The 27,171-nt window shown below is 41.0% G+C and overlaps 1 protein-coding gene across 1 annotated transcript in view; it reads right to left on the reverse strand.

Annotated features, from left to right (window-relative positions):
* Positions 1–20,641: 20,641 nt before the first annotated feature.
* Positions 20,642–27,171, reverse strand: part of SHROOM3 (shroom family member 3) — a 318,810-nt gene continuing 312,280 nt past the window's right edge. Inside the window, exons 10-11 of the mRNA XM_007455418.1 lie at positions 25,018–25,290; positions 20,642–21,007 (exon numbers count right to left, since the gene is read on the reverse strand). Coding sequence (XP_007455480.1) covers positions 20,642–21,007; positions 25,018–25,290 — 639 coding nt within the window. The remainder of the gene's footprint in view (positions 21,008–25,017; positions 25,291–27,171) is intronic.

Consider the following 27,171-nt stretch of genomic DNA (forward strand, 5'->3'; position numbering starts at 1 on the left):
CACCCTCCCTATCCCACCCCTCTAGGTGGTCACAAAGCACCGAGCTGATCTCCCTGTGCGCAGCGGCTGCTGCCCACTAGCTACCTATTTTACGTTTGGTAGTGTATATATGTCCATGCCACTCTCTCACTTTGTCACAGCTTACCCTTCCCCCTCCCCATATCCTCAAATCCATTCTCTAGTAGGTCTGTGTCTTTATTCCCATCATACCCCTAGGTTCTTCATAACATTTTTTTTTCTTAGATTCCATATATATGTGTTAGCATACGGTATTTATCTTTCTCTTTCTGACTTACTTCACTCTTTATGACAGACTCTAGGTTCATCCATCTCACTACAAATAACTCAATTTCGTTTCTTTTTATGGCTGAGTAATATTCCATTGTATATATGTGCCACATCTTCTTTATCCATTCATCCGATGGTGGACGCTTAGGTTGCTTCCCTCTCCAGGCTATTGTAAATAGAGCTGCAATGAACATTTTGGTACATGACTCTTTTTGAATTATGGTTTTCTCAGGGTATATGCCCAATAGTGGGATTGCTGGGTCATATGGTAGTTCTATTTGTAGTTTTTTAAGGAACCTCCATACTGTTCTCCATAGTGGATGTACCAATTCACATTCCCACCAGCAGTGCAAGAGTGTTGCCTTTCCTCCACACCCTCTCCAGAATTTATTGCTTCTAGATTTTTTGATGATGGCCATTCTGACTGGTGTAAGATGATATCTCATTGTAGTTTTGATTTGCATTTCTCTAATGATTAATGATGTTGAGCATTCTTTCATGTGTTTGCTGGCAATCTGTATATCTTCTTTGGAGAAATGTCTATTTAGGTCTTCTGCCCATTTTTGGATTGGGTTGTTTGTTTTTTTGTTATTGAGCTGCATGAGCTGCTTGTAAATTTTGGAGATTAATCCTTTGTCAGTTGCTTCATTTGCAAATATTTTCTCCCATTCTGAGGGTTGTCTTTTCGTCTTGTTTATGGTTTCCATTGCTGTGCAAAAGCTTTTAAGTTTCCTTAGGTCCCATTTGTTTATTTTTGTTTTTATTTCCATTTGTCTAGGAGGTGGGTCAAAAAGGATCTTGCTGTGATTTATGTCATAGAGTGTTCTGCCTATGTTCCTCTAAGAGTTTGATAGTTTCTGGCCTTTCATTTAGGTCTTTAATCCATTTTGAGCTTATTTTTGTGTATGGTGTTAGGGAGTGATCTAATCTCATACTTTTACATGTACCTGTCCAGTTTTCCCAGCACCACTTATTGAAGAGGCTGTCCTTTCTCCACAGTATATTCCTGCCTCCTTTATCAAAGATAAGGTGACCATATGTGCGTGGGTTTATCTCTGGGCTTTCTATCCTGTTCCATTGATCTATCTTTCTGTTTTTGTGCCAGTACCATACTGTCTTGATTACTGTAGCTTTGTAGTATAGGTCTGAAGTCGGGAGCCTGATTCCTCCAGCTCCGTTTTTTGTTCTCAAGATTCCTTTGGCTATTTAGGGTCTTTTGTGTTTCCGTACAAATTGTGAAATTTTTTGTTCTAGTTCTGTGAAAAATGCCTGTGGTAGTTTGATAGGAATTGCATTGAATCTGTAGATTGCTTTGGGTAGTAGAGTCATTTTCACAATGTTGATTCTTCCAATCCAAGAACATGGTATATCTCTCCATCTGTTTGTATCATCTTTAATTTCTTTCATCAGTGTCTTATAATTTTCTGCATACAGGTCTTTTGTCTCCTTAGGTAGGTTTATTCCTAGATATTTTATTCTTTTTGTTGCAATGGTAAATGGGAGTGTTTTCTTGATTTCACTTTCAGATTTTTCATCATTAGTATATAGGAATGCCAGAGATTTCTGTGCATTAATTTTGTATCCTGCTACTTTACCAAATTCATTGATTAGCTCTAGTAGTTTTCTGGTAGCATCTTTAGGATTCTCTATGTATAGTATCATGTCATCTGCAAACAGTGACAGCTTTACTTCTTCTTTTCCGATTTGGATTCCTTTTATTTCCTTTTCTTCTCTGATTGCTGTGGCTAAAACTTCCAAAACTATGTTGAATAAGAGTGGTGAGAGTGGGCAACCTTGTCTTGTTCCTGACCTTAGTGGAAATGCTTTCAGTTTTTCGCCATTGAGGATGATGTTGGCTGTGGGCTTGTCATATACGGCCTTTATTATATTGAGGAAAGTTCCCTCTACACCTACTTTCTGCAGGGTTTTTATCATAAATGGGTGTTGAATTTTGTCAAAAGCTTTCTCTGCATCTATTGAGATGATCATATGGTTTTTCTCCTTCAATTTGTTAATATGGTTAATCACATTGATAGATTTGCGTATATTGAAGAATCCTTGCATTCCTGGAATAAACCCCACTTGATCATGGTGTATGATCCTTTTAATGTGCTGTTGGATTCTGTTTGCTAGTATTTTGTTGAGGATTTTTGCATCTATGTTCATCAGTGATATTGGCCTGTAGTTTTCTTTCTTTGTGACATCCTTGTCTGGTTTTGGTATCAAGGTGATGGTGGCCTCGTAGAATGAGTTTGGGAGTGTTCCTCCCTCTGCTATATTTTGGAAGAGTTTGAGAAGGATAGGTGTTAGCTCTTCTCTAAATGTTTGATAGAATTCGCCTGTGAAGCCATCTGGTCCTGGGCTTTTGTTTGTTGGAAGATTTTTAATCACAGTTTCAATTTCAGTGTTTGTGATTGGTCTGTTCATATTTTCTATTTCTTCCTGATTCAGTCTTGGCAGTTTGTGCATTTCTAAGAATTTGTCCATTTCTTCCAGATTGTCCATTTTATTGGCATAGAGTTGCTTGTAGTAATCCCTCATGATTTTTTGTATTTCTGCAGTGTCAGTTGTTACTTCTCCTTTTTCATTTCTGATTCTATTGATTTGAGTCTTCTCCCTTTTTTTCTTGATGAGTCTGGCTAATGGTTTATCTATTTTGTTTATCTTCTCAAAGAACCAGCTTTTAGTTTTATTGATCTTTGCTATTGTTTCCTTCATTTCTTTTTCATTTATTTCTGATCTGATTTTTATGATTTCTTTCCTTCTGCTAACTCTGGGGTTTTTTTGTTCTTCTTTCTCTAATTGCTTGAGGTGCAAGGTTAGGTTGTTTATTCGAGATGTTTCCTGCTTCTTAAGGTGGGCTTGTATTGCTATAAACTTCCCTCTTAGAACTGCTTTTGCTGCATCCCATAGGTTTTGGGTCGTTGTATCTCCATTGTCATTTGTTTCTAGGTACTTTTTTATTTCCTCTTTGATTTCTACAGTGATCACTTCGTTATTAAGTAGTGTATTGTTTAGCCTCCATGTGTTTGTATTTTTTACACACCTTTTCCTGTAATTGATATCTCGTCTCATAGCATTGTGGTCGGAAAAGATACTTGATACAATTTCAATTTTCTTAAATTTACCAAGGCTTGATTTGTGACCCAAGATATGATCTATCCTGGAGAATGTTCCATGAGCACTTGAGAAAAATGTGTATTCTGTTGTTTTTGGATGGAGTGTCCTATAAATATCAATTAAGTCCATCTTGTTTAATGTATCATTTAAAGCTTGTGTTTCCTTATTTATTTTCATTTTGGATGATCTGTCCATTGGTGAAAGTGGGGTGTTGAAGTCCCCTACTATGAATGTGTTACTGTCGATTTCCCCTTTTATGGCTGTTAGTATTTGCCTTATGTATTGAGGTGCTCCTATGTTGGGTGCATAAATATTTACAATTGTTATATCTTCTTCTTGGATCGATCCCTTAATCATTATGTAGTGTCCTTCTTTGTCTCTTCTGATAGTCCTTATTTTAAAGTCTATTTTGTCTGATATGAGAATTGCTACTCCAGCTTTCTTTTGGTTTCCATTTGCATGGAATATCTTTTTCCATCCCCTTACTTTCAGTCTGTATGTGTCTCTAGGTCTGAAGTGGGTCTCTTGTAGACAGCATATATATGGGTCTTGTTTTTGTATCCGTTCAGACAGTCCGTGTCTTTTGGTGGGAGCATTTAATCCATTTACATTTAAGGTAATTATCGATATGTATGTCCTATTCCCATTTTCTTAATTGTTTTGTGTTCGTTATTGTAGGTCTTTTCCTTCTCTTGTGTTTCTTGCCTAGATAAGTTCCTTTAGCATTTTTTGTAAAGCTGGTTTGGTGGTGCTGAACTCTCTCAGCTTTTGCTTGTCTGTAAAGGTTTTAATTTCTCCATCAAATCTGAATGAGATCCTTGCTGGGTAGAGTAATCTTGGTTGTAGTTTTTTCTCCTTCATCACTTTAAATATGTCCTGCCACTCTCTTCTGGCTTGCATAGTTTCTGCTGAAAGATCAGATGTTAACGTGATGGGGATTCCCTTGTGTGTTATTTGTTGTTTTTCCCTTGCTGCTTTTAATATGTTTTCTTTGTATTTAATTTTTGACAGTTTGATTAATATGTGTCTTGGCGTGTTTCTCCTTGGATTTATCCTGTATGGGACTCTCTGTGCTTCCTGGACTTGATTAACTATTTCCTTTCCCATATTAGGGAAGTTTTCAACTATAATCTCTTCAAATATTTTCTCAGTCCCTTTCTTTTTCTCTTCTTGTTCTGGGACCCCTCAAATTCGAATGTTGGTGCATTTAATGTTGTCCCAGAGGTCTCTGAGACTGTCCTCAGTTCTTTTCATTCTTTTTTCTTTATTCTGCTCTGCAGTAGTTATTTCCACTGTTTTATCTTCCAGGTCTCTTATCCGTTCTGCTTCAGTTATTCTGCTATTGATCTCTTCTAGAGTATGTTTAATTTCATTTATTGTGTTTTTCATCATTGTTTAGTGGCTCTTTAGTTCTTCTAGGTCCTTGTTAATTGTTTCTTGCATTTTCTCTATTCTATTTCCAAGATTTTGGATCATCTTTACTATCATTACTCTGAATTCTTTTTCAGGTAGACTGCCTATTTCCTCTTCATTTGTTAGGTCTGGTGGGCTTTTCTCTTGCTCCTTCATCTGCTGTGTGTTTTTCTGTCTTCTAATTTTGCTTATCTTACTGTGTTTGTGGTCTCCTTTTTTGCAGGCTGCAGGTTCGTAGTTCCTGTTGTTTTTGGTGTCTGTCCCCAGTGGCTAAAGTTGGTTCAGTGGGTTGTGTAGGCTTCCTTGTGGAGGGGACTAGTGCCTGTGTTCTGGTGGAGGAGGCTGGATCTTGTCTTCCTTGTGGGCAGGTCCACGTCTGGTGGTGTGTTTTGGGGTGTCTGTGGCCTTATTATGATTTTAGGCAGCCTCTCTGATAATGGGTGGGGTTGTGTTCCTCTCTTGCTAGTTGTTTGGCATAGGGTGTCCTGTAGCTTGCTGGTCGTTGAGTGAAGCTGGGTGTTGGTGTTGAGGTGGAGATCTCTGGGAGATTTTCGTCATTTGTTATTTTGTGGAGCTGGGAGGTCTCTTGTGGACCAGTGTCCTGAAGTTGGCTCTCCCACGTCAGAGGCACAACACTGACTCCTGGCTGCAGCACCAAGAGCCTTTCATCCACACAGCTTGGGTAATTCACTTATTTGTTTTGGATTTTAGCTTTCTCTTCAAAGCCCAGGAAGTAACATCACTGCACCCATCAGAGCCAATGCCATAGTTTCAGTTGTTGCTGTACATCCTGCTCCAGTTGTGTCTAAAGTACTACGACCGTCTGTTTGATGGATTTGCTTTATATCGCTGAGGTTCATCTCATTTGGCATCCCTGCTAGTGTTGGAGGGTCTCCTGCAGAGGTGTGGGGTGGCTGTGGCTCACCATGGGGATGAGGACACTGGCAGCAGAAGTTCTGGGAAGTACTCCTTGGCGTGAGCCCTTGCAGAGTCTGCCATTAGCCCCACAAAAGAGCCCAGGTAGTCTATTTATGATTATTATATCTTTCTGATGAATTGACACCTTTATTATTATGAAATGTTCCTCTTTATCTGTGGTAATAGTTTTAATCTTGAAGTCTATTTTATCTGATATTAATATAGTCACTCTGGTTTTATGATTACTCTTTACATGTTTTGTCTCTTTTCATCTATTACTTTCAAACTTTATATACTTAAATGTGTTTTGCAGAAAACATAAAGTTGGATCTTGATTTTTATAATTTATTTGGACAATTTCTGCCTTTAAATTGTAGTGTTTAGGCCTCTAAAATGTGGTATAATTATTCCTAAATAACATACAGGACTACCATGTTATTTGTTTTCTCTTTGTCTCTTCTGTTTTTTGTTTCTTTGTTCTTTATCTTTCCTGATTTCTTTTGGGTTGTTTGAATATTTTAAAAATTCCACTTTAACTTATGAACTGGCTATATAGTTATAGATTTTAAGAAAATTGATAGTCTAGGGATTACAGTTACAGATCCTGATGCTCAGTAATTTATTAAAATCCTTTTTTCCCCCTCTCGTTCAAATTGGATCGTTTCTACTGATCTATTTTCAAGTTTAGTGACTCCATCATCTCTATTTTGCTTTTAAATTCTTTCAGTGTATTTTTAAATTTCAGGTACTGTATATTTTAGTTTTATCATTTCCATTTGTTTCCTTTTTATAGTTTTTATTTATCTGATGAGATTTCCTGTCTTTTTGTTCATTATGAGCTTTCATTAATGAACATTTCCTTTATCTCACTGAGCATAGTTATAGTAGCTGGCATAATTTTTTTGTGTGTGCTGATTCCAACTTCTGGATTATTTCAGGACTGGTCTTTGCTGATTGTCTCTTCTCTCGAGATTGTGTCACAAATTCTTCTTCCTGTGTCAAGCAATTTTAGATTATAACTTGGATGATGTGAATATTATATCCTGAAAACTCTGCATTCTGTTATAGATTCCTCCAAAGAGTGTTGATATTTTTGTTTTGACAAGCAACTAATGTGGTTGGAATCATATTACTTATTTTTCTTTTTTATTTTTGGCTGCTTTGGGTCTTTGTTGCGCATGAGCTTTCTCCAGTTGTGGTGAGTGGGGGTTATTCTTAGTTGCGGTGCACAGGCTTCTCATTGCAGTGGCTTCTCTTGTTGTGGAGCATGGGCTCCAGGCACACAGGCTTCAGTAGTTGCGGCGCACGGGCTTCAGTAGTTTCAGCACACGGGCTCAGTAGTTGTGGCACGTGGGTCCCAGAGAGCGTGGGCTCAGTAGTTGTGGTGCACGGGCTTAGCTGCTCCACAGCATGTAGGGTCTTCGTGGACCAGGGCTCGAACCTGTGTTCCCTGCATTGGCAGGCAAATTCTTAACCACTGTGCCACCAGGGACGTCCTTATAATATAGTTGTATTAACTATAGTCACTGTGTACTTTCCATCCCCAGGACTTATTTATTTTATAACTGCAAGTTTGTACCTTTTGACCACCTTCACACATTTTGCTCATCCCATTCATCCATCGATCTATTGATGGACCCTTAAGTTGTTTCCATGTCTTGAGTATTGTAAATAATGTTGCAGTGAACATGGGCGTGCTGATATTTAAGATTCTGATGTCATTTCCTTCAGTTAAATACCCAGAAGTGGGATTGCTGGATCATATGGTGGTTCTATTTTTAATTTTTTGGGGAAGTTTATACTATTTTCCATAGTGGCTGTACCAATTTACGTTCCCACCAACAGTACATAAGTGTTCCCATTTCTCTACATTTTTGACAGCACCTGTTATTTCTTATCTTTTTGGTAATAGCCATTCTAACAGTTGTGAGGTGATAGCTCGTGGTTTTGATTTACATTTCTCTGATGATTAGCGATGGTGAACACCTTTTCATGTGTCTGTTAGGTATCACTATGTCTTTGTTGGAAAAACATCTGTTTAGGTTCTCTGCCCATTTTTAAATTAGGTTGCTTATTTTTTTTGATGTTGAGTTGTATGAGTTCTTTGTATATTTGCAGTGTTAACCCCTTATCAGATAAGTGGTTTGCAAATATTCTCTCTCATTCTGTAGGCTGCCTTTTCATTTTGTTGATGTTTCCTTTGATGTACAGAAGATTTTTAGTTTGATGTAGTTCCACTTGTTTATTTCTGCTTTTTGGTGTCAAATCCAAAAAATCATTGTTGTGATCAATGTTAAGGAACTTACATAGATTGTAAGGTTTCAGGTCTTACCTTCAAGTCTTTAATCCCTTTTGAGTTGATTTTTCTGTGTGGTATGAGATAGTGGTCCAGTTTCATTCTTTTTCATGTTGTTGTCCAGTTTTCCCAGTACCATTTATTGTAGAGACTATCTTTTCCCCATTGTATATTCTTGGCTCCTTTGTCATAAATTAATTCACCATGTATGCATGGGTTGATTTCTTTTTTTTTTTTTTTAATTTTATTTATTTTTGGCTGCATTGGGTCTTCATTGCTGCATGTGGGCTTCCCATTGCAGTGGCTTCTCTTGTCGCGAAGCATGGGCTCTAGGTGTGCGGGCTTCAGTAGTTGTGGTTCATGGGCTCAATAGTTGTGGCACGTGGGCTCTAGAGCGCAGGCTCAGTAGTTGTGGTGCACAGGCTTAGTTGCTCTGTGGCATGTGGGATCTTCCCAGACCAGGGCTTGAACCCCTGTCCCCTACATTGGCAGGCGGATTCTTAACCACTGTGCCACCAGGGAAGCCCTCAAGGGTTGATTTCTGAGCTCTCTCTTCTGTTCCACTGATCTATGTGTGTGTTTTTATGCCAGTAGCATATTGTCTTGATTACTATCACTTTGTAATATAGTTTGAAATCAAGAAGTCTGATGCTTCCAGCTGTGTTCTTATTTCTCAAAATTGCTTTAGCTATTTGGGGTCTTTTTGGTTCCATATAAATTTTAGGGTTGTTTATTCTGTTTCTGTGAAAAATGACATTGGATTTCTTTTTCATATACATGTATCTATTCTTTTAAAAATTCTTTTCCCAATTAGGTTGTTACAGAATATTGAGCAGAGTTCCCTGTGCTATACAGTAGGTCCTTGTTGGTTATCTATTTCAAATATAGCAGTGTGTACATGTCAATCCCAAACTCCCTAACTATCCCAACCCCCTACCCTTCCTCCCTGGTAACCATAAGTTCATTCTCTAAGTCTGTGAGTCTGTTTCTGTTTTGTAAATAAGTCCATTTGTATCACTTTTTTCAGATTCCGCATATAGGTGATATCATATGATACTCTTTGTCTGACTAACTTCACTCAATATGACAACCTCTAGGTCCATCCATGTTGCTCAAATGGCATTATTTCATTCTTTTTAATGGCTGAGTAATATTCCATTGTATATATGTACCACATTTTCTTTATCCATTCTTCTGTCGATGGGCATTTAGGTTGCTTCCATGTCTTGGCTATTGAAAACAGCGCTGCAGTGAACATTGGGGTGCGTGTATCCTTTCGGACCATGTTTTTCTCTGGGTATATGCCCAGGAGTGGGATTGCAGGATCATATGGTAGCTCTATTTTTAGTTTCTTAAGGAACCTCTGTACTGTTCTCCATAGTGGCTGCACCAATTTACATTCCCAACAGTGTAGGAGGGTTCCCTTCTCTCCATATCCTCTCTAGCATTTATTGTTTGTGGATTTTTTTGGCTGTATGTGGGCCTCTCACTGTTGTGGCCTCTCCCGTTGCGGAGCACAGGCTCCGGAGGCACAGGCTTAGCAGCCATGGCTCACGGGCCCAGCCGCTCCGCGGCATGTGGGATCTTCCTAGACCGGGACACGAACCTGTGTCCCCTGCATCAGCAGGCAGACTCTCAACCACTGCGCCACCAGGGAAGCCCTGTTTGTGGATTTTTTGATGATAGCCATTCTGACTGGTGTGAGGTGGTACCTCATTGTATTGATTTGCATTTCTCTAATAATTAGTGATGTTGAACATCTTTTCATATGCCTCTTGGCCATCCATATGTCTTCTTTGGAGAAGTGTCTATTTAGGTCTTCTGCCCAATTTTTGATTGGGTTGTTTGTTTTTTTGTTGTCAAGTTGTCTGAGCTCTTCGTATAGTTTGGAAATTAAGCCCTTGTCAGTCACATCATTTGCAAATATTTTCTCCCTTTCCATAGGTTGTCTTTATGGTTTCCTTTTCTGTGCAAAAACTTGTAAGTTTGATTAGGTCCCATTTGTTTATTTTTGTTTTTATTTCTATTGTCTTGGGAGACTGACTTAAGAAAACATTGGTGCAGTTTATGTCAGAGAATATTTTGCCTATGATCTCTTCTAGGAGTTTTATGGTGTCTTATTTGTCTTTAAGCCATTTTCAGTTTAGGTTTTGTGCATGGTGTGAGGGTGTGTTCTAACTTCATTGATTTATATTCAGTTGTCCAACTTTCCCAGCACCACTTGCTGAAGAGAGTTTTTCCCATTTTACATTCTTGTCTCCTTTGTTCAAGATTAATTGACCATAGGTGTGTGGGTTTATTTCTGGGCTCTCTGTTCTGTTCCATTGATGTGTATGTCTGTTTTTGTGCCAATACCACACTGTTTTGATTACTGTAGCTTTGTAGTATTGTCTAAAGTCTGGCACAAAGTCCTGCTTTGTGGTTTTTCCTTAGGATAACTTTGGCAATTCCAGGTCTTTTATGGTTCCATATAAGTTTCAGGATTATTTGTTCTAGTTCTGTGAAAAAATGTCATGGGTAATTTGATAGGGATCGCATTAAATCTGTAGATTGCTTTGGGTAGTATTGCCATTTTAACAATATTAATTCTTCCGATGCAAGAGCATGGGATATCTTTCCATTTCTTTGAATCATATTTAATTTCCTTTATTAATGTTTTATAGTTCTCAGCATATAAGTCTTTCACCTCCTTGGTCAGGTTTATTCCCATTTATTTATTTATTTATTTATTTATTTATTTATTTATTTGGTGTGATTTTAAAAGGTATTTTTTTTTTTTTTACATTCCCTTTCTGATATTTCATTGTTAGTGTAAAGAAATGCAACCAATTTCTGTATGTTAATCTTGTATTCTGCTACCTTGCTGAATTGGTTTATCAGTTGTAGTAGTTTTCATGTAAAGTCTTTAGGGTTTTCTCTATATAGTATCATATCATCTGCATATAATGACAATTTTCCCTCTTCCTGAAGGAATTAATCTTGAAGTTCTACTAAGACTTTTGGGATACCTGTTTTAATGAGCCACTACTTCCTGCCTGAGATTGCACTATGCACCAGAGATTCTAGAATTAGCATGATAAAACTAATAATGCAAACAACAACAACAGATCTTCACATTTTTTGTGGTACGCGGGCCTCTCACTGTTGTGGCCTCTCCCGTTGTGGAGCACAGGCTCCGGACGCGCAGGCTCAGCTGCCATGGCTCACGGACCCAGCCGCTCCGCGGTATGTTTTTTTATGTTCCCTTTCTGCTATTTCATTATTAGCATTAAGAAATGCAACTGATTTCTGTACGTTAATTCTGTATCCTGCTACCTTGCTGAAATCATTTATCAGTTCTAGTAGTTTTTGTGTGGAGTTTTTAGGGTTTTCTATATATAGTATCATGTCATCCTTAGCTATGTGATTTCTGTTTGATATTTTCTTGTATATCTCTCTCCTTTTACAAATTCTCACTTTGTTCACACATTGTTCTCTTGACCTTGGTGAGCATCTTTATGGCCATTATTTTAAACTCTTTATCAAGTAAATCATTTATCTCCACCTCATGAAGGTCTTTTTCTGGAGTTTTATCTTTTGTTTAAAACATGTTCCTCCCTTTCTTAATTTTCTTTGACTGTGTTGGTTTCTGTGCGTTAGAAAAAACAGCCTCCTCTCCCAGTTTTAAAGGGCTGGCCTTGTATATCATTCAACCATGCCCTAGTTCTTGGTTGTCTCTCAAATGTTTGTGATTGTTCAAGCTGCTTTCTTTGTGCTTAGTAGCCACCAGTAGTTGATGGTGTGCCAAGCCCCATCAGTGACCCAAAGGGAGGATCTCAGTCAGCACCTAGATGCAGGCTGACTGGAGCCAGACCCTCAGGCAGTAGCTTTTAAAGTATGCAGAAGTATCTCTTTCAGGGGAAGACTAGGAGACGGACATTTTTGTCTCTTTCCTCTGCACTGAGCCCTGGGGTAATAGCTGTTACGAACTGTTTCTTGTTTGCTACCATCCTGTTGAACCCTTGAACAGAAGCCCTGCTGGCCACCAGAGCCAGGCTATCATAGGATGTGTCCTCTGGGCCGCAGCCATGAAAGCCAGGATGCCAGGTGTGTGTACAAGATCCTTTTTATGGAGATACGGGCAATGTGGGGCAGGGCAGAGGGAGAGCGTGAAACTGGTACCCGCTGGCCTCCCTGGTCTTTGGAGAGAATTGCTGTAGCCTCCCCGCCCCATATGTGGTAAATTAGAAGCCTGACCCTCAGGCCACAGCTTTTAAGATCTGCAAATAGGCCTCTTTCACAGAAAGACTGGGCTCTTCTGTCTGCTGCCTCTGCACGGTGCCCTGGTGAGGACAGCTACAGTGAGTCTGTGCAAGTCCCTTAAGAACTGTTTCTTGGTTCACTATAGCCTTGTGAGTCTCAGGGACAGAAGCCCTGTTGGCTTTCAGAGGTAGATGTTTTGAGGGGCCATCTCTCAGGTGGAAGTCTTAAAAGTTGGGGCACCAGATGTGTAATCCAAACCCTTTACTCCTCAGGGAGAAGCTGGTAGTTATGACTTCCTCCCCTAGTTGTTGTCAACTACACCCAGGGTGGGGTTTGGTGAGATTGTGTTTCAGCCTCTCCAGCCTGTTTTCTTCTTGTTCATCCAATGTATAGGAGTTGCTTGGCTAGTTTCTGGATTTTTTTTTTTTTTTTCAGAGGGAATTGTTCTATGTGTAGCTGTAGATTCAGTGGGAGGAGGTAAATTCAGGAGCCTCCTATGTTGCCATTTTGAACTGGACTCTGTTTTTTAAAAAATCTAGTTGTTCCAGCAACTTGGGCTACACCCTAACTGTGATAAAAACATCCCCGGGAGTTTCTGTCATCATGATCTCCAATAATTGTGTGAAGGATAAAAACCACTTACCTATTTAGTCAGTATCAAATATCTAATTTGCCCTAGTTTCTCACTTTCCCTCATCACTGTTTTTTAAACTGAGGTATAATTAACAATCAGTATTACGCACAGATCTTAAATGTTAAGTTGGATGAATTTTGATGATTTCATACACCTGTGTAACCACAACTCAAAGCAAGATATAGAATATATCTGTCATCCTAGAAAGTTCACTTTTGTTCAGTTTGAATCAATCAGCTCCCCTGCATCCCCAGGCAACCACATTATCATTTCTACCAACACAGGTTCTGCCTGTTCTAGAACTTGATATGAATGGAATCATACAATATATACTTTTTTTGTGTGTAATTTCTTTTGCTTAACAGTGTTTTTCATCCATGTGGTTACATGTATCAATAGTTTATTCTTTTTTTAAAAAATGCATTGATAGTATTCCATTGTACTAATGTACTGCAGTTTGGTTATCTGTTTACCTGTTGATGGAGATTTGAGTTGTTTTCAGTTTTTTTGACTATTGTGATTCAAGCTGCTATAAACATCTTGTACAAGTCTTTTTTGTGGAGACGTATTTTAATTTCTTTAGAGTACCTAAAAGTGGAAGCGCTAGATCATAGGGTAAATATATATATTTTGTTTTGTAAAGAACTACCAAACAGTTCTCTGAAGTGGGTTACTCGTTTAGCAGAATGTGTAGGAACTCCACTGGCCCCGCATAGTCACTAACACTTAAGTTTAGTCATTCTAGTGAGTGGGTAACTGAATCTCATTGTGGTTTAAATTTCTGTTTCTCTGAGAATTTTAAGATGTCCATCGCCTTTCTATGTGCTTATCGGCCATTCATAGATCTTCCTTTGTGAAATGTCTCGCTGATTCTTTTGCCAAGCTTTTAAAATTGGGTTGTCTCTTTATTGCTGATTTGTATTCACGTAGTACGTATATTTGTATTTGTGCATGATGGACAGAAGTCCTTTTGTTGGCCACCTCCCACTGATTCCTGATCCATTCGACCTGAAGAGCTGAGGTTCTACTTTTGTTAGCAGGCCTATGATATACCTTCTCAATTAGCCATGCCAGTGCACATACTGAAGTTCCCAGAGTAATGATGACCATGCACACTTCCTGCTGTGCTTCCCAAAGATGCTTTTCTCTTATCTACCTGTGGAGGCCCATTATTTAACCACAGTTTGAAATTATTTCCTTACTTATTCCTAAGCACATTATTCCTTCGTTAGCTTTTAACTGACATTTGCAAGAAGGCCTTATTACAATTTGTTCGTCAGCCTTGTCATATCACCTTCAAAATTTATTGTTCAAAACCAAGAAGTCTTCGGTAAGATTTGTAGAAAAGGTCAGGAAAAAATGGAGGAGGAAAAGGATTTGCATTCTCACTGTAAAGAATACATGTCTAGTCAGGGTTTCAGACATGGATTAAAGTAATTACTCCTTGATTTGGGGGAAGTTTCCTCAGAGTATTAAATAATAATATCAAAACACATCTAGTGATGTGTTCTTAAACTGAGTTTATTATTAAACTCATTATTAAACTTTCTGAGTAAAAAGTTTTGGAAAAATGTCTGTTTATATCCTAAGCTGCAATTCACTTTCTGCCCACCTACCTGCACAGAACCCTAGCCCTGAAAGGGATGTCAGACTATCTTCCTGCCTTTTAACAAATCTGCTTCCAAATCATTTCATACCAGGTAGATCTATATTCTTTTTTTTTTTTTCTTTTAATTGTCAGGAAGGAAGATTAGTGTTCTTAAGTTCTCAGTCCAGTGCCTATGAGTCCTCTTTGTTGGGTTGTTCCTTATCCCCTCAATTCCTATTACTGAAAAGTAAAGCCAATTCCTATACTCTGTTCTAATTAGAGAAGGGAAATAGCTCTCATTCACTCTTATACATATTTATACACATTGCCAAGTTTGCAAAGTCTTCCTTTACCTGTCTCTCTCTTTTTTGAATGAGCTTGAAGGTGGTGAAAACATTTCCCTAAATTGGAAAAAAAAAAAAAAAAGCGCATTCTTGACTTTACACTCAGGTCATCTTCCCTTCTAGCTCTTTACTTATTCCCATTATCCTTTCTAAGTCACCCCTACCCACCCCCCCCCCCCAAAAAGAAAAAGTATAACTGGAATTATTTGGGAAATGAAGGAACAGAAAGATGACAACCCTAGAGTGAGGTAGACAAAAACACACAGAGACAGAAAGGTATGCGTGTGGAGACACATCAAGAGACAGAGAGACTCACAGAGGTGTACAGAGGCAGAGCCAGACAGAGATCGACAGGTACAGAACTTACACATGCTCTTAAATAGGCCTCATTCTAAATCTCTTGCTTTAGGTACTTTGAGGAATATGAGTGTGTGAAGCACATTTAAAGAAAACAAATGAGAAACTGCTTTCCTTTTGACACCTCTTTCAAGAGATAGAAATTGTCCATTTGATATGTTTTTTTCTTTATTATCAGAGAAAGTTCTTACAGAATCAACAACTACAAAATTCTATGATTCCAGAAGGTAATGCTAGGGTAATGATCTAGAAGAATAAATCTGTGCCAGTTACCAATTTACTGACTCTTAGCTCCACATTCACCCTTCAGTATATGCTCTGTGACAGTGGACAGTCACTTTAATCTTCACAGTGAGCGTGACGTTAAGCTTTCTCAGTAGAGGGCGCTGGAGGGCAGGAGGGAAGGAAAGGACTACCCTGCTGTTTGCGCTGCTGCCTGGTGCAGGAGTGGCGTGGTGTGAGGATATCTGAGGGAGTTCTGCCCCAACCATGGGTCACCTCAGTGACCTTGCAGCCTTCTCCCAGCTCTGTGGACTTGAAACGACACACCTTGAAGGATTCCTGCTTGCATCCGTGCCCCAAATGCATTCTGCCGATACCCTCTTCCTCAGGGCCCCTAGCAGATAACCTGACTCGGAGGGTTTTCACTGAGCGGCCAGCCCCTCTGCAGGCCTCCACTACCTGTGCACGTCTATGCTCTGGGTTGCCTCCTGCTTGCCCAGGGACTGCAGACCGGCTTCTGGCCTGGGCAAAGAAAAAACTTCTCTGCTGTCAGTGGACTGAGTTCTCCAAGAAGCTCTGAACCCCAGCCTTTGTGAGGGGGCCCTTTCCAAGTTTATCTTTTCTTGGGTACTCTTCCTTAGCTCAAGGGTATCATACAGAATTTCCTTATATTCTATAGATACTTGTTTATCAGAATACAATAATTTCTCATACTAAACTTCCACTGTGTAAAGCAACAGCAATACTGATGTCTTAGCAAGAAATGCAGCTGCTTTTCCACTTACAGAAGATTTGAGAGGAATTTATAGAATGAGGCAGGACTAAGGGAACCAGTTTCTCCACAACTTTTTTCCTGCCTAATTTTGATTTTAGGCTTTTAAAATCAGTTGATGGCTCCTTTCACTTCTCAAAGGAAAGGAACACATTTTTGTTTCATTACCTAGACTGTCAGATCCAAGCCAAGAGAAGTTCTAACCCATAGGTAGCACGAGACTAGTGATGAAGCCACAGAAATCAGAGTAAGGTCCCCACTGAAAAGGTCAGTCGTGATTTCAGGTGAGTACAGATATCATGGCAGCACTTCAGATTACTGACATTGTTTGATAAGCTGATTCCTTTGGGGGAGAAATAATTAGTGCACTTAGCCTGAATAAGTACTTAGTTTGTTTAAATTTAAAACAGATCTAGGAGAGAGTGAGCGGGGGCTGGGGGGGACCCATATCACAACCTTGGGGATGATTTAACCGTGGGGACAGTATTAACTCATAAAAATGTAGTTAATGAGAGTAAATGTGACAGGGCTTTGAATTTCTGGGATTATTATGATATACATTCATGCCAGTCTAACTGTGATCCTAACAATAAAAACTGTACAAACGACAGGGGTAAGAGCCTCTTGGATGTTAGAGTACATCAGAATAAACTGGGGAACTTGTTAAGATGCAGATTCCCAGCCTACTTGTTTGTGTCCCAGCAACTGGCCTTTTTATAACAAGTACCCGTTACTCTGATGCAGATGCTACCTTGACTGTACTTTGAGAAACCATGATTGAGTTAGTGTCTGAATGAGCTCCCTTAAGAAAAGTAAGGTTTCATTTAGAAATAAGAATAAACTAGAACACTGTTCGTGTGTCCCTGATACCAAAATGGCCTTTATCATTTTATTCCATGCTTCATCCCGGAGAGAAGTTCAGGCAGCAATGAATACCTTGGCCCCACTGATCTATTTCTGTGTAGAAAGGCCCCTTCACATTCACCTGGCCACGTTTTGCTGGAGATGGAGAAGTTATTTCTCGCTGAAGTTCTTCCTTTTCCTCCCAGCAGTAAGGTGAATAAAACTCATTTTATTCTAAGAAAGGAAAAATAATTCCAACGTAACAGAATAAAGCCAATAATATCATAGAAAATTAAAGAGAAAAATTTGGAATCATATAAGAATAAAAAGCCAACATTTTTCAAGTTATCCAGAAAAAAAGCCCAATATTTTAATAAAAGATGCTTGAATAAAAAACAAACTTCACGGTAGAACTCATATTAGGAATGACTGTGATCTATCAAACTCAGAAGTGACTTTGGATCAGATATTTACAATGGAGTAATAGGAAAACTGGGACTTCCCAGGCTGGTTTCTGCTTTAATATCTTTTTTTTTTTTTTGCCATGCCCTGCAGCATGTCGGATCTTAGTTCCCTGACCAGGGATTGAACGCGTGCCCCCTGCAGTGGAAGCACGGTCTTAACCACTGGACCGCCAGGGAAGTCCCTGGTTTCTGCTTTATACGCCCCAAAGAACCTCAGTTAAGCCCTCACTCCTCATTTCAACAGACTCTTGGGAGCTGACCCAAACTTGCTAATCTTCAAGTCTGAAAACCAGTTGATGGTTTTCATCATCATAAAATGATCCCCTGGAGCAAAGGAAAAAAATGTTTGGTTTCGACAGTACCTCTGGGATGCGTTGACTATGGACCCTCCCTGCATTCTTTGGGGTCAAGCAGCCAGCACAAGATGCAAAAAAACAGCATGAGAAAAGGCTGAGTCAGACAACATGTAGCAACAAGCCCAGGAACTTCTCCAGGGGCCCAGGAAGTTGGAAGCCACCCAGTTATGTCGTAGGACATTGTCCTTTCTTGGAACTTTGAAGGTTTCTTGAGTATCAGCAGCAAGGCCATCCCACTTCCACCTGACTTCTCACAGGACATGGTATCTCTGAAAGGATCATATCCACAGGGACAATTATTGACTGAACAGACATTCCTGATGATGTAATGTGTGTCCTGAAATCCTGACCAACAACTTGCTCATGGTTGCCGTGCCCATGATTTTGGCTGAGGATGCTATTCGGAGGGAAAAGGTGGCTTCTACTGCGGATGATTTTTTTAATAATTTTTTTTAATAGTAGGGAAAGAATGCAAAATAGGAAAGGGATAAAGAATAGGCTTATTATCTAGTTAAAGTTAACAATGAAAATTAGGTTAGTGATTTCTTCTCATCAGAGCACAGAGGTCAAAAGCCCTGTTATAAATATCACATCCGCCTGAGAATTAGATTTCACAGTTATACTCGGTACCTCACTCATCTCACATAACAGAACAACATTTCAGTGGAGCAAAAGAAGGGATAACTATCCTCAGAGCATCACAGCTTTCAGGTGCTTGTGGTGCCTCGCAGTATCACCTGCTCTTCTCTGGGGGGCCACTTACTTTGACATGTATAAATTAGAAAAGTGATGAAAAAGACTGAATGTGTAAAACGCTCCCAGTCAAATCCTTAAGGATAATTTAGAAGAGTGTTGGGAATTGTGAGCCCCAGAATCCCCTGAGGAGCTTCACTAAGAACTGCTGCAGACATTTGCTGGCTAGCTTAAACCTGCTCTGACCTCAGGGAAACCACTCAGTATCAGCAAGACACACGGATTGGAGTTGATCTCAGGCTCCTGGGTTGGCCTAAGTCTGATGAAAAGTCAGTTGGAGGTACTGTTTTCCTTTACCTCAAAATGACTGTGCAGTGTGGCTACTGAATGCTGTCCCTCTTCTGCTGATTCCCTGGGAGATGGAACCTCTAGATGTAAGAGAGAAGCTTTTGAAAACATTCCTGGGAAACCAAGGTGCAGTCTTATAATGCAGTCTGACAGTGTAAAACCTCCAAAGAATGAAGCAATGGCTTTTGTTGATGGCTCAGGAGAAATCTGTGGGTGGCCTGTTGATTCTAAGTTCATCAAAATACATCTGTATTGGGGGTCAAAACTACGTTTTTGAAGTTCTTAACCAGAAAATTTTCATTAATTAAAATGTACTAAGAAAAACGAGCATTTTGATACCCTCCTAAGAATTTTACTCTCCCAGTTCTCTAGGACTGGCTGCTATAGTACTTGTAGCCCAGATCAGCACAGTTGGCCACCCCCCGCCCCCGAGGATTCAACACATGTAAAAACAACAACAGAACTAAAGCACAGCCTGGGATTCACCACCTGCTTAAAGTATTGGGTTGTTGCCATCTCCGGCAGCTGACAACATAGCCTGGTCGCTGGCCCATCATCTCCTTCCATCTTCCAGTCTCTATTTTAATAAACTTCCATCTTGGGCTCTCGAGTACCCTCTCAGATGTTATTATTGAAGCAGAATAGTGCAAAATCAGTCTTCAGAGGTTAAGGAGGGAGTTTTCAGTGAAAATGTAGTTGATAAATTTGACATTTTAGGAAAAGAAACTTTTTTGAAAAGCATCATTAAAACAGCCCGCTAAAATATCTCACCAAAGAAGTTGTATTTAGCTCAAATCTCATATAGGAGGACAGCATGAATTCAGTTTTGAATTGACTTGGGTTCTGGCCTCCTTGTCAACAGGTTGGAGAGTTGTCCTTGTTAGTAAAATTTAGCTTTCTCTCCACCCCAGTGCTAATGATAGGAAGCGCTAGGAAAGGATACGATCGCCATGCTGCATACAGCCCTCTTCCTGGGAAGGCGTGTGTGCTCCCGACTGCTGCGGGAGCACAGTGATGAAGACTGGCAGCAGTGGCAGCCGGGGCTCCCCCATACTCAGCTTAAGACAAGCACTGAAGGTCTACTCACTGTTGAGAGTTTAAGAAAAAAGTCTCCACACTCAATGTGACTGTCTTTGGAATTCTTCGTTTCATTAAGGTTCTCACAAAATACAAAGCTCAAATGTAACCGTCTACGTCCACCACAAAACAGAATCAAGTAAGTGGTTAGCACACAAACAATGATCTTTTTCATTTTTAAAAATATAAATAACAACGTTCAAGGTTTGACAGTTTTCTCCTGTGTGTGTTTCTCTATTTAAGGCTCTATGTTGCAGACCCGTAAGTACGCGTACCTGTCGTCAGGATACACTGCCCACAAGCAGGGAAGGCCACTGTGGGTACATTCCTGAGGGTGACACGCACTTATCCATGTTGCCTCAAGCCTGTGGAAAACTAAACAATCAGACACCCTCCGATCAGTTTGCACAGTTTCATTAATTTTCTTTCTACCACGAAGTAACAATAGAAAGGGGTAAGTTCCCAGCAGCATTCAAGCTCTCAGAAGATCAATCAAGAAGGGCGAGAAGGAAAAGACAGGCTTTTTCCTGGATGGAATTTTTTCCTTTTATCCAGAAAAACCCCCATAACCCATAGAGTTTAAAGGCTGGCTTGTACTGAAACGTTTTTCAGATTAAATAGTGTTGAGAGAAGGGGTGGTCTTTTCATTGGGTCCTGGAGAAGAGGTTAAAGTGGAGAGGCTACTGTTGGAAAAATACTGACAGTCCACCCTCCCGTGGCAGTCACGTCACGGGCGAGGCCTGGGGGCAGAGCCAGGGCCCCTGCCTTGGGCACGAAATCCGAGGGAAGGCTCTCCAGCAGACACTTGACCTGCTCCTGGCCCAGCTTGATCTTGTCGTCCAGCTCCCGCTGCTCGATGAGGAGTGTCGACTTCATTTTCACAAAATGCTGGTAATCCTGGAGTTGCTCCTTGGAAAGGTAATGGGCCAGGATGTCCAGCACCACGCGTTGCCTCCGGTCCACATTCTCCTTGAGCTCCCGGGCGTCCTCGTGCTGCGCAGCCAGGACCTTCCTCTTCTCGTTGAGAGAGCTCTGCCAGGGCGAAACAAGCAGATCAGCAAAGGGCCAGCAGAACGGGGAAAAGAACCGAACTGCCCGCAGAGAGACCTTTTTCAGGACCGTGCAGTGTGTAAGTTTCAATTTTGATTGTCGCTCTAAAGTAAGGAGACTCAGTTGTTTGAAAATCAGTTCATTACCCTTATGTTGAGATATATGGTTCTCTAACTTATAAAGTCATGTGGCAGCTTTAACTTGAGAGATGATGTTAAAATTGGCTGGGGTAATGGCTTTACTTTAAGGCTTCTAGACTTAGAAGAACAATCAGGATTCCATTTATATGAGGTCCTTAGAATAGTCTACAGTCATAGAGACACGAAGTAGAATGGTGGTTGCTAGGCTCTGGGGGAGGGGAGAAAGGAGGGGGAGTTGCTGTTTCAGTGGGTATAGAGTTTCAGTTTCGCAAGATGAGAAAGTTCTGGAGATCTGTTACACAACAACGTTAATATAGTTAATACTACTGAACTGTACAGCTAAAAATGGTTACGATGGCAAATCTTATATGTAGCTTACCACAGTTAAACAACTGAAGGGGAAAAAAGCCAGTCATCAAGGTACCTTGAGTGTTTACAAGTATTTCCATTTTATAGTGGTTCTCAAAGTGGGTACCAGCAGCATCTCCTGGGAATTTGTTAGAAATGCAAAATTTCAGGCCCCCTTCCACCTACTGAATCAAAAGTTCTGGAGGTGTGGGGCTTAGGGGTCTGTGGTTGAAGGAGCCTTTCGGGCGATTTTTTGCAGTTAAAGTTTGAGAACCTCTGCCCCAATCCATAATCAACAATGGGAACATCATATTTACAATCTCCGAAAAAATCAGTTTCCATTTTTCAGGCCTCTGAATCTAACATGAGAGAAACTGTATTTGGCAATGATGGCAATTTCATATTCTGAGAGTTTCTTATACAGACCCAATGGTAAGACAGCATATTATCTTTAGACTTTATAGAAGTCTGTAATGTGGCCTTTTACTCAACATGCTGACATATAACGTCATTAAAATTTTTTTTTAAATTTTATATTTAACCAGACTCTTCAGGCTAAAGTGACTGAGAAACTTTAAAGTGGAAATTAATCAAGAAATAAGAATATTTAAATATATATCTCAACACAGATTAGCTTATGTAGGGTTATGAAAGGCTCATGTGTCTCTGCCCTAAACTCCCCTTGAACTGGCCTGTCAGATCTTACCTAATAACGCCTAGAGGAAAAGTGCAAAGTTAATAGGTTAATCTTAGAAATATCTCCATTTTCATAGGCTTCCTTCTCCTAATCAGAAAAGCACACCTAAGAAAGAAACCCTTAGGGACTGAATTTGCAATGAAGACATGTTTCAAAATACTGTAGGGAAGTAAGTTAAAAAGTGAGAACCTCTTCCTCACCTTTAAAAAATTATGAAATATTTTAAACATCAGTATTGTATAGAGAATGGTATAATAATATCTGTGTACCCATCATTAACAGTGCCAAATCTTGGCTTGAACATTTTTCATATTTGCTTCAGTTTAAAAACAAAATATTCAGTTGAAGCGTTATATATAGTTCTCCTGATGCCCCTCCTCCCCTCACTGGTAACTGTAATCCTGAATCTGGCATTTATTGAACCATTTATTCTTCCTTTCCTTATTCCTATTTACACTTTTATTTAACAAAGACTAATAATTATAAAAACTAATACAGATGTATCTTGCAGGTGAGCAAGCACTTATATGTACTTGAGAGTGTGTACATGCATTTAAGTGCTGAGTTGCTCCAGAATTGAATTCAACTTATCTTCCGGTAAGAACTGCTCCAGTACTGCTTATCTCAGATACCTGTGGCATCCACCCAAGCGACCGAACAGGAAACTTGGAATTACCTTCTGTTCTATCCTTCCCCTCATCTAACACGCCCTGCTAATTCAAACTCATTCTCTAAATCACTCCCTATTCTCTACCTCCATGACAATGGCCCGAATTAACAGCCCAAACCCATCTTGCTAGACCATTACAATAAGCCTCCCAACTGTAACATCATTCTCACCCCTCCCCAGGCTGATTATGTCATGAAATTACTTCATGGCTCTCCGGGCCTACAGGCTAAAGTCTAAAGTATGACCCTTAGGTCTCTGCGATTATTTTCTGCACTGGCTACTGTTTACCCCTTCAGACCCACTCTCCTCTGCCCGGCTCTGTGTCTAGGGAAGCTGCACCCTGCTGGCTGCTGGTTTTGGCCAGTGGCAGTCATGGGCAGGAGGCTGGAAGCTGGGAGGGAGAAGAAATTGAGGCCTTTATCCCTGGCTCCCTCCTTGCCAGGGGGTGGTGGCTACAACCTTTCACCCAGGCCTCAGTGCCGCAGGTCAGCTACAGCTAGAGTTCTGATAAGGGCCCCTTCCTCGTGCTGCTCCAGGTCCAGAGGTAGTGATGGCTTCCCCACTGATGCTAGCCCTGGGGGGACAGTGGCTTCATTATCCCTTGTTGGTCTCCCTTAAAAACAAGTACATCAAGGAAGCACTCTGCCCTAGACATACCAACCACATGTAAACCAATTCTTAAACACGCCATGGTCTGTCTGGACTTTGTCCATGACATTCCTCCTAAATGGTAAAGCCCTTTCCCTCTCAGCCCACCTGGAATTAAGAAAGTCCCCTAGACTCCATTCAAGCGACACGTGTGAAGTCCTTCCTGACCACACCACACCACATGAGAGGTGCTCTCGTGGCTCTGAATTTATCGCTGTGCTGCAGCATACTAAATACAATTGCGGCTTCTACACTGGTTACGTTGGTTTTCCTCACTAACTGCTGAGTTCCTTGAAGGCGGGCCTGTTTTTAGGCAGTGTTCAGCCCTAGCACGCGGGGCACCTGGGATCTGACAGGTTCTTGTTAGCTGCTTGCTGGGTGAAAGGAAGGTGGAAAGGACAACACTTTTGAGGCAAACACTGTCAGACAGTTTCTAGGTGAGGAAGTGAAGGCCCAGAACATTTACACAAGGAGGGCACTCGCCGGGAGAGGGGCTGCAGAAAGTTCCTGGATGCTGAGTCACATTCCTAAATGCTTACCGCCTAGACTTCTTTCAATCCTTTAAAAATCTATTTGACAAGAGACATCTTTCCTTTTAATGCAGTACATTGGGAGAAATAATTGGGAAATCCCTGACAGCACTGAAAGAGACAGCTGTAGCTAGAAGGAGCCGGAAAGCAAAGGAACCACTTGACGGCTGCAGCGCTCATCACCTTGGCATAGATATGAAAAATAGCTACGTTGATCACCTGACCTCCCTTGGTAAGTTTGTTCCATGAGGGTGGGGATCTGACTTCACAGAGTATCCTAAGTGCCTAGATCAGAAAGTGGCATGTACTGGATACTCAGTAAATATCTGCTGTACAGATGAGCACATGAAGAATGCTCTGTAGCTCTGGAATTAAGTTCAGTGAGGTGAATAACACTTGGCGGCTGCAGCAGGACTCCTGTCCTGGCCCTGTTGCCTACTGGCCTGTTGTGAGGATTCTATGAGACTGCACCTACAGTGTGTCTAAGCCCACAGCGTCTGACCCAGAGGGAGGACTTAGATTCTATCTGGGATCGCCACCGGTGTCACTACCAGTTATTCCGGTAAGGGCTGCCATGGACACAGCGGGTGCATCTTCACCAAGTGCCCGTGGCCCCTCACCTGCAGATTCCCGGGAGCCCTGTCCTCATCCCGAACAGTTGTGTCGTCCCGCTCCCTTTTTTTAATGTCAACCCCCATCATGCTTTTACCTTTCCTTTTTCTGGGATAGAAAGGAAGGAAAGAAACTCTGGCACCCACATTTTTAACTTTCCTAAGTATCCCTGAGGCTGAGGGGTCAGCATGACATCTTGACGTGCAAGATCTTTCTCCTCTGTTCCCTGTACGTTGGAGTCTCTCCCTGCCCTGGAGAGATGGTGACCGTCTCTAGAAAGGCTCTTGTCTAATCATACTTCTCGCTCGGGCAGGAAAAGTGTTGAGCGGAATTGTTAGGCGGCCTACCCTTTCCTCGTTACTGGCGTCTTCACCAAGGCCACTAAGGACGTTCTCCACACGGGCCAGGCGCCCCGAGAGGGAGAGCAGCAGGTTCACCACCTTGTCCAAGTCCCCGATGAACATCTTGTACTTATCGATCTCATTGGGCTTGCAGAGCTCACTGATCCAGGCCTCTACCTCTTCCCCCAGGGCGTTATTGAGCTTGATGTCCATCAGCAGGCTCCCCTTGGCTTCCTGGAGGGTCTCAAGCTTGTGGGTGAGGCTTCCAATCAACTCCGCCTGGAACGAGAGAGGAGACGCACAGCAAAACTTAGCCAGCTGACTGGTCAGTGAGGGCAGGATCCACTTCCCCCAGCTGCATCCTTCCTGTCTCGTCTTCGAGGCTCAGCTGGAGGCCCCCCTCCACTCTGCGCGGACTGCCCCCAACATAAGGCCACAGTCTTCCTTCCTTTCCCTGAATGTCTACAACTGCCTTCTCTGAACCTGTTCAGTCCTCACAGGCCAATGCGTGATTACACATTGCCTCGGAATGTTTTCCAGTTGTGTCGTGCTGTGTACAGCGCTCTCTTCCCAACTGGTTTGTTAACTACTCACTTTTAAAAGTCTTTTCAATACGTGTTCTCATTTGATCCTCACAACAATACCGTAGGCAGGCAGGGTAAATATTCTTGTTTAACAAGTGGAGCAGACAAGAGTCAAAGGAATTAGGGAATTGCCTAAGATCACAGAGCTGAGCTATTAGTCACAGATACCATTTGTGGAGGAAATACCATGAGCCGAACACTGCGAGGAAGTCCATGGATTACCTCACCTGGTCTTCCCAGCTGTCTTGTACTAGATACTACTTTAGCTGCATGGTGCGCTAGCTGAGGAAACTTCGACTTAGGGAGGTGAAGTGAGGCTAAGACACCTACGCTGGTGGGTGGGGCTGCTGTGAACTCAGGCAGCCTGACTTTGGGGCCACCCTTGTACGACCATTGTAAATATTCATGAGACCTTTATTCAGAATTCAGTCCCTTGTTCTGTCCTGCACCCACTGTCTCCAGTGAGCAGGGCTATGTAATCTGCCACCTTACTTACAAATTTCCATACTATGAAACAGGATTACACAAATACCCAGTATGCTTAACTGAAGGAATGAAGTAAAGGTCTTAATGGCTTCAACCTTGACTTCATTTGTATGAAGTGTCTACTCTTACTTTGTTGCAAGAGAAATTAGACTCCATGGCTCTTTAGTCATTTTTCTCTTCGCCTGAGGTAGCCACATGGAAAAAGAACATCATCTTTTTTTGGTTAAAACCTACTTCTCTACCACTAACAAGGTTCCAGCTCAAAATTGTGTGTGTGTGTGTGTGTGTGTGTGTGTATACATAAACCCAAGCTGTGTGAATTCAGTTGGAAGAAAACAAAGGGTCACAATTTCTATGTTAGAGTAAATCTTCATTTTAAAGGAAGGAAGAAAAAAAGGGAAAAAGAAATATTTTTGAATAACCAAACTGAAGGGTACTGACAGCTTTGTGTACTGTTTCTTCAACATGAGCACCAGAGAATACAATAGTCACAATGATAAGGAAAATATTTATTTCTCCACCATCTGCCCCCACCTTGGAGCTGGACTACCAGAGGTACTTCAACTAAGCAAGGTTCCCAACGTCCTTGAAATGTTCAAGTTCTGGCTTTAATGGTGACATCTTACTGTCTTCTCAACTCGCCTAATCCCAGAGACTGAAGGGGGCTTAAAACATTCCCATCTGCTGCACCGACTCATTATGGGTTATAATCTTTCTTTGGCTTTCTACAAGCAGTTAAGACAAAGTGGATACAAAAGACAATTTTAGTAGTGGAAAAAAAATGTACAGTATATATTACTCCTTAACTGAAGAGTCTGAGCTCAGAAAAATGCAGGTGGGAGAGAATATTGTTTAATTTTCCTTATATTCCCCTGGAAAACTCATCATTTTCTAAACAACAATTCTGGCTGGCAGCTATGGTATTTGCCTGCAAAATAACCTGCTAGATACCTCCAAGAAAATGCCCAGCGGGGGTGATGATCTTGCACTGTGCTCTCTGTTCCTATGAAGAGAATGGCAGGGGGACTGGAATGGAGAGAAGGAGGGAAAATAAATAGTACTTGCTGTTCCATCTCCCAATATTCCTGCT

The sequence above is a fragment of the Lipotes vexillifer genome, unplaced genomic scaffold, assembly GCF_000442215.2.
Source record: "Lipotes vexillifer unplaced genomic scaffold, Lipotes_vexillifer_v1.1 scaffold749, whole genome shotgun sequence".
Lineage (NCBI taxonomy): Eukaryota > Metazoa > Chordata > Mammalia > Artiodactyla > Lipotidae > Lipotes > Lipotes vexillifer.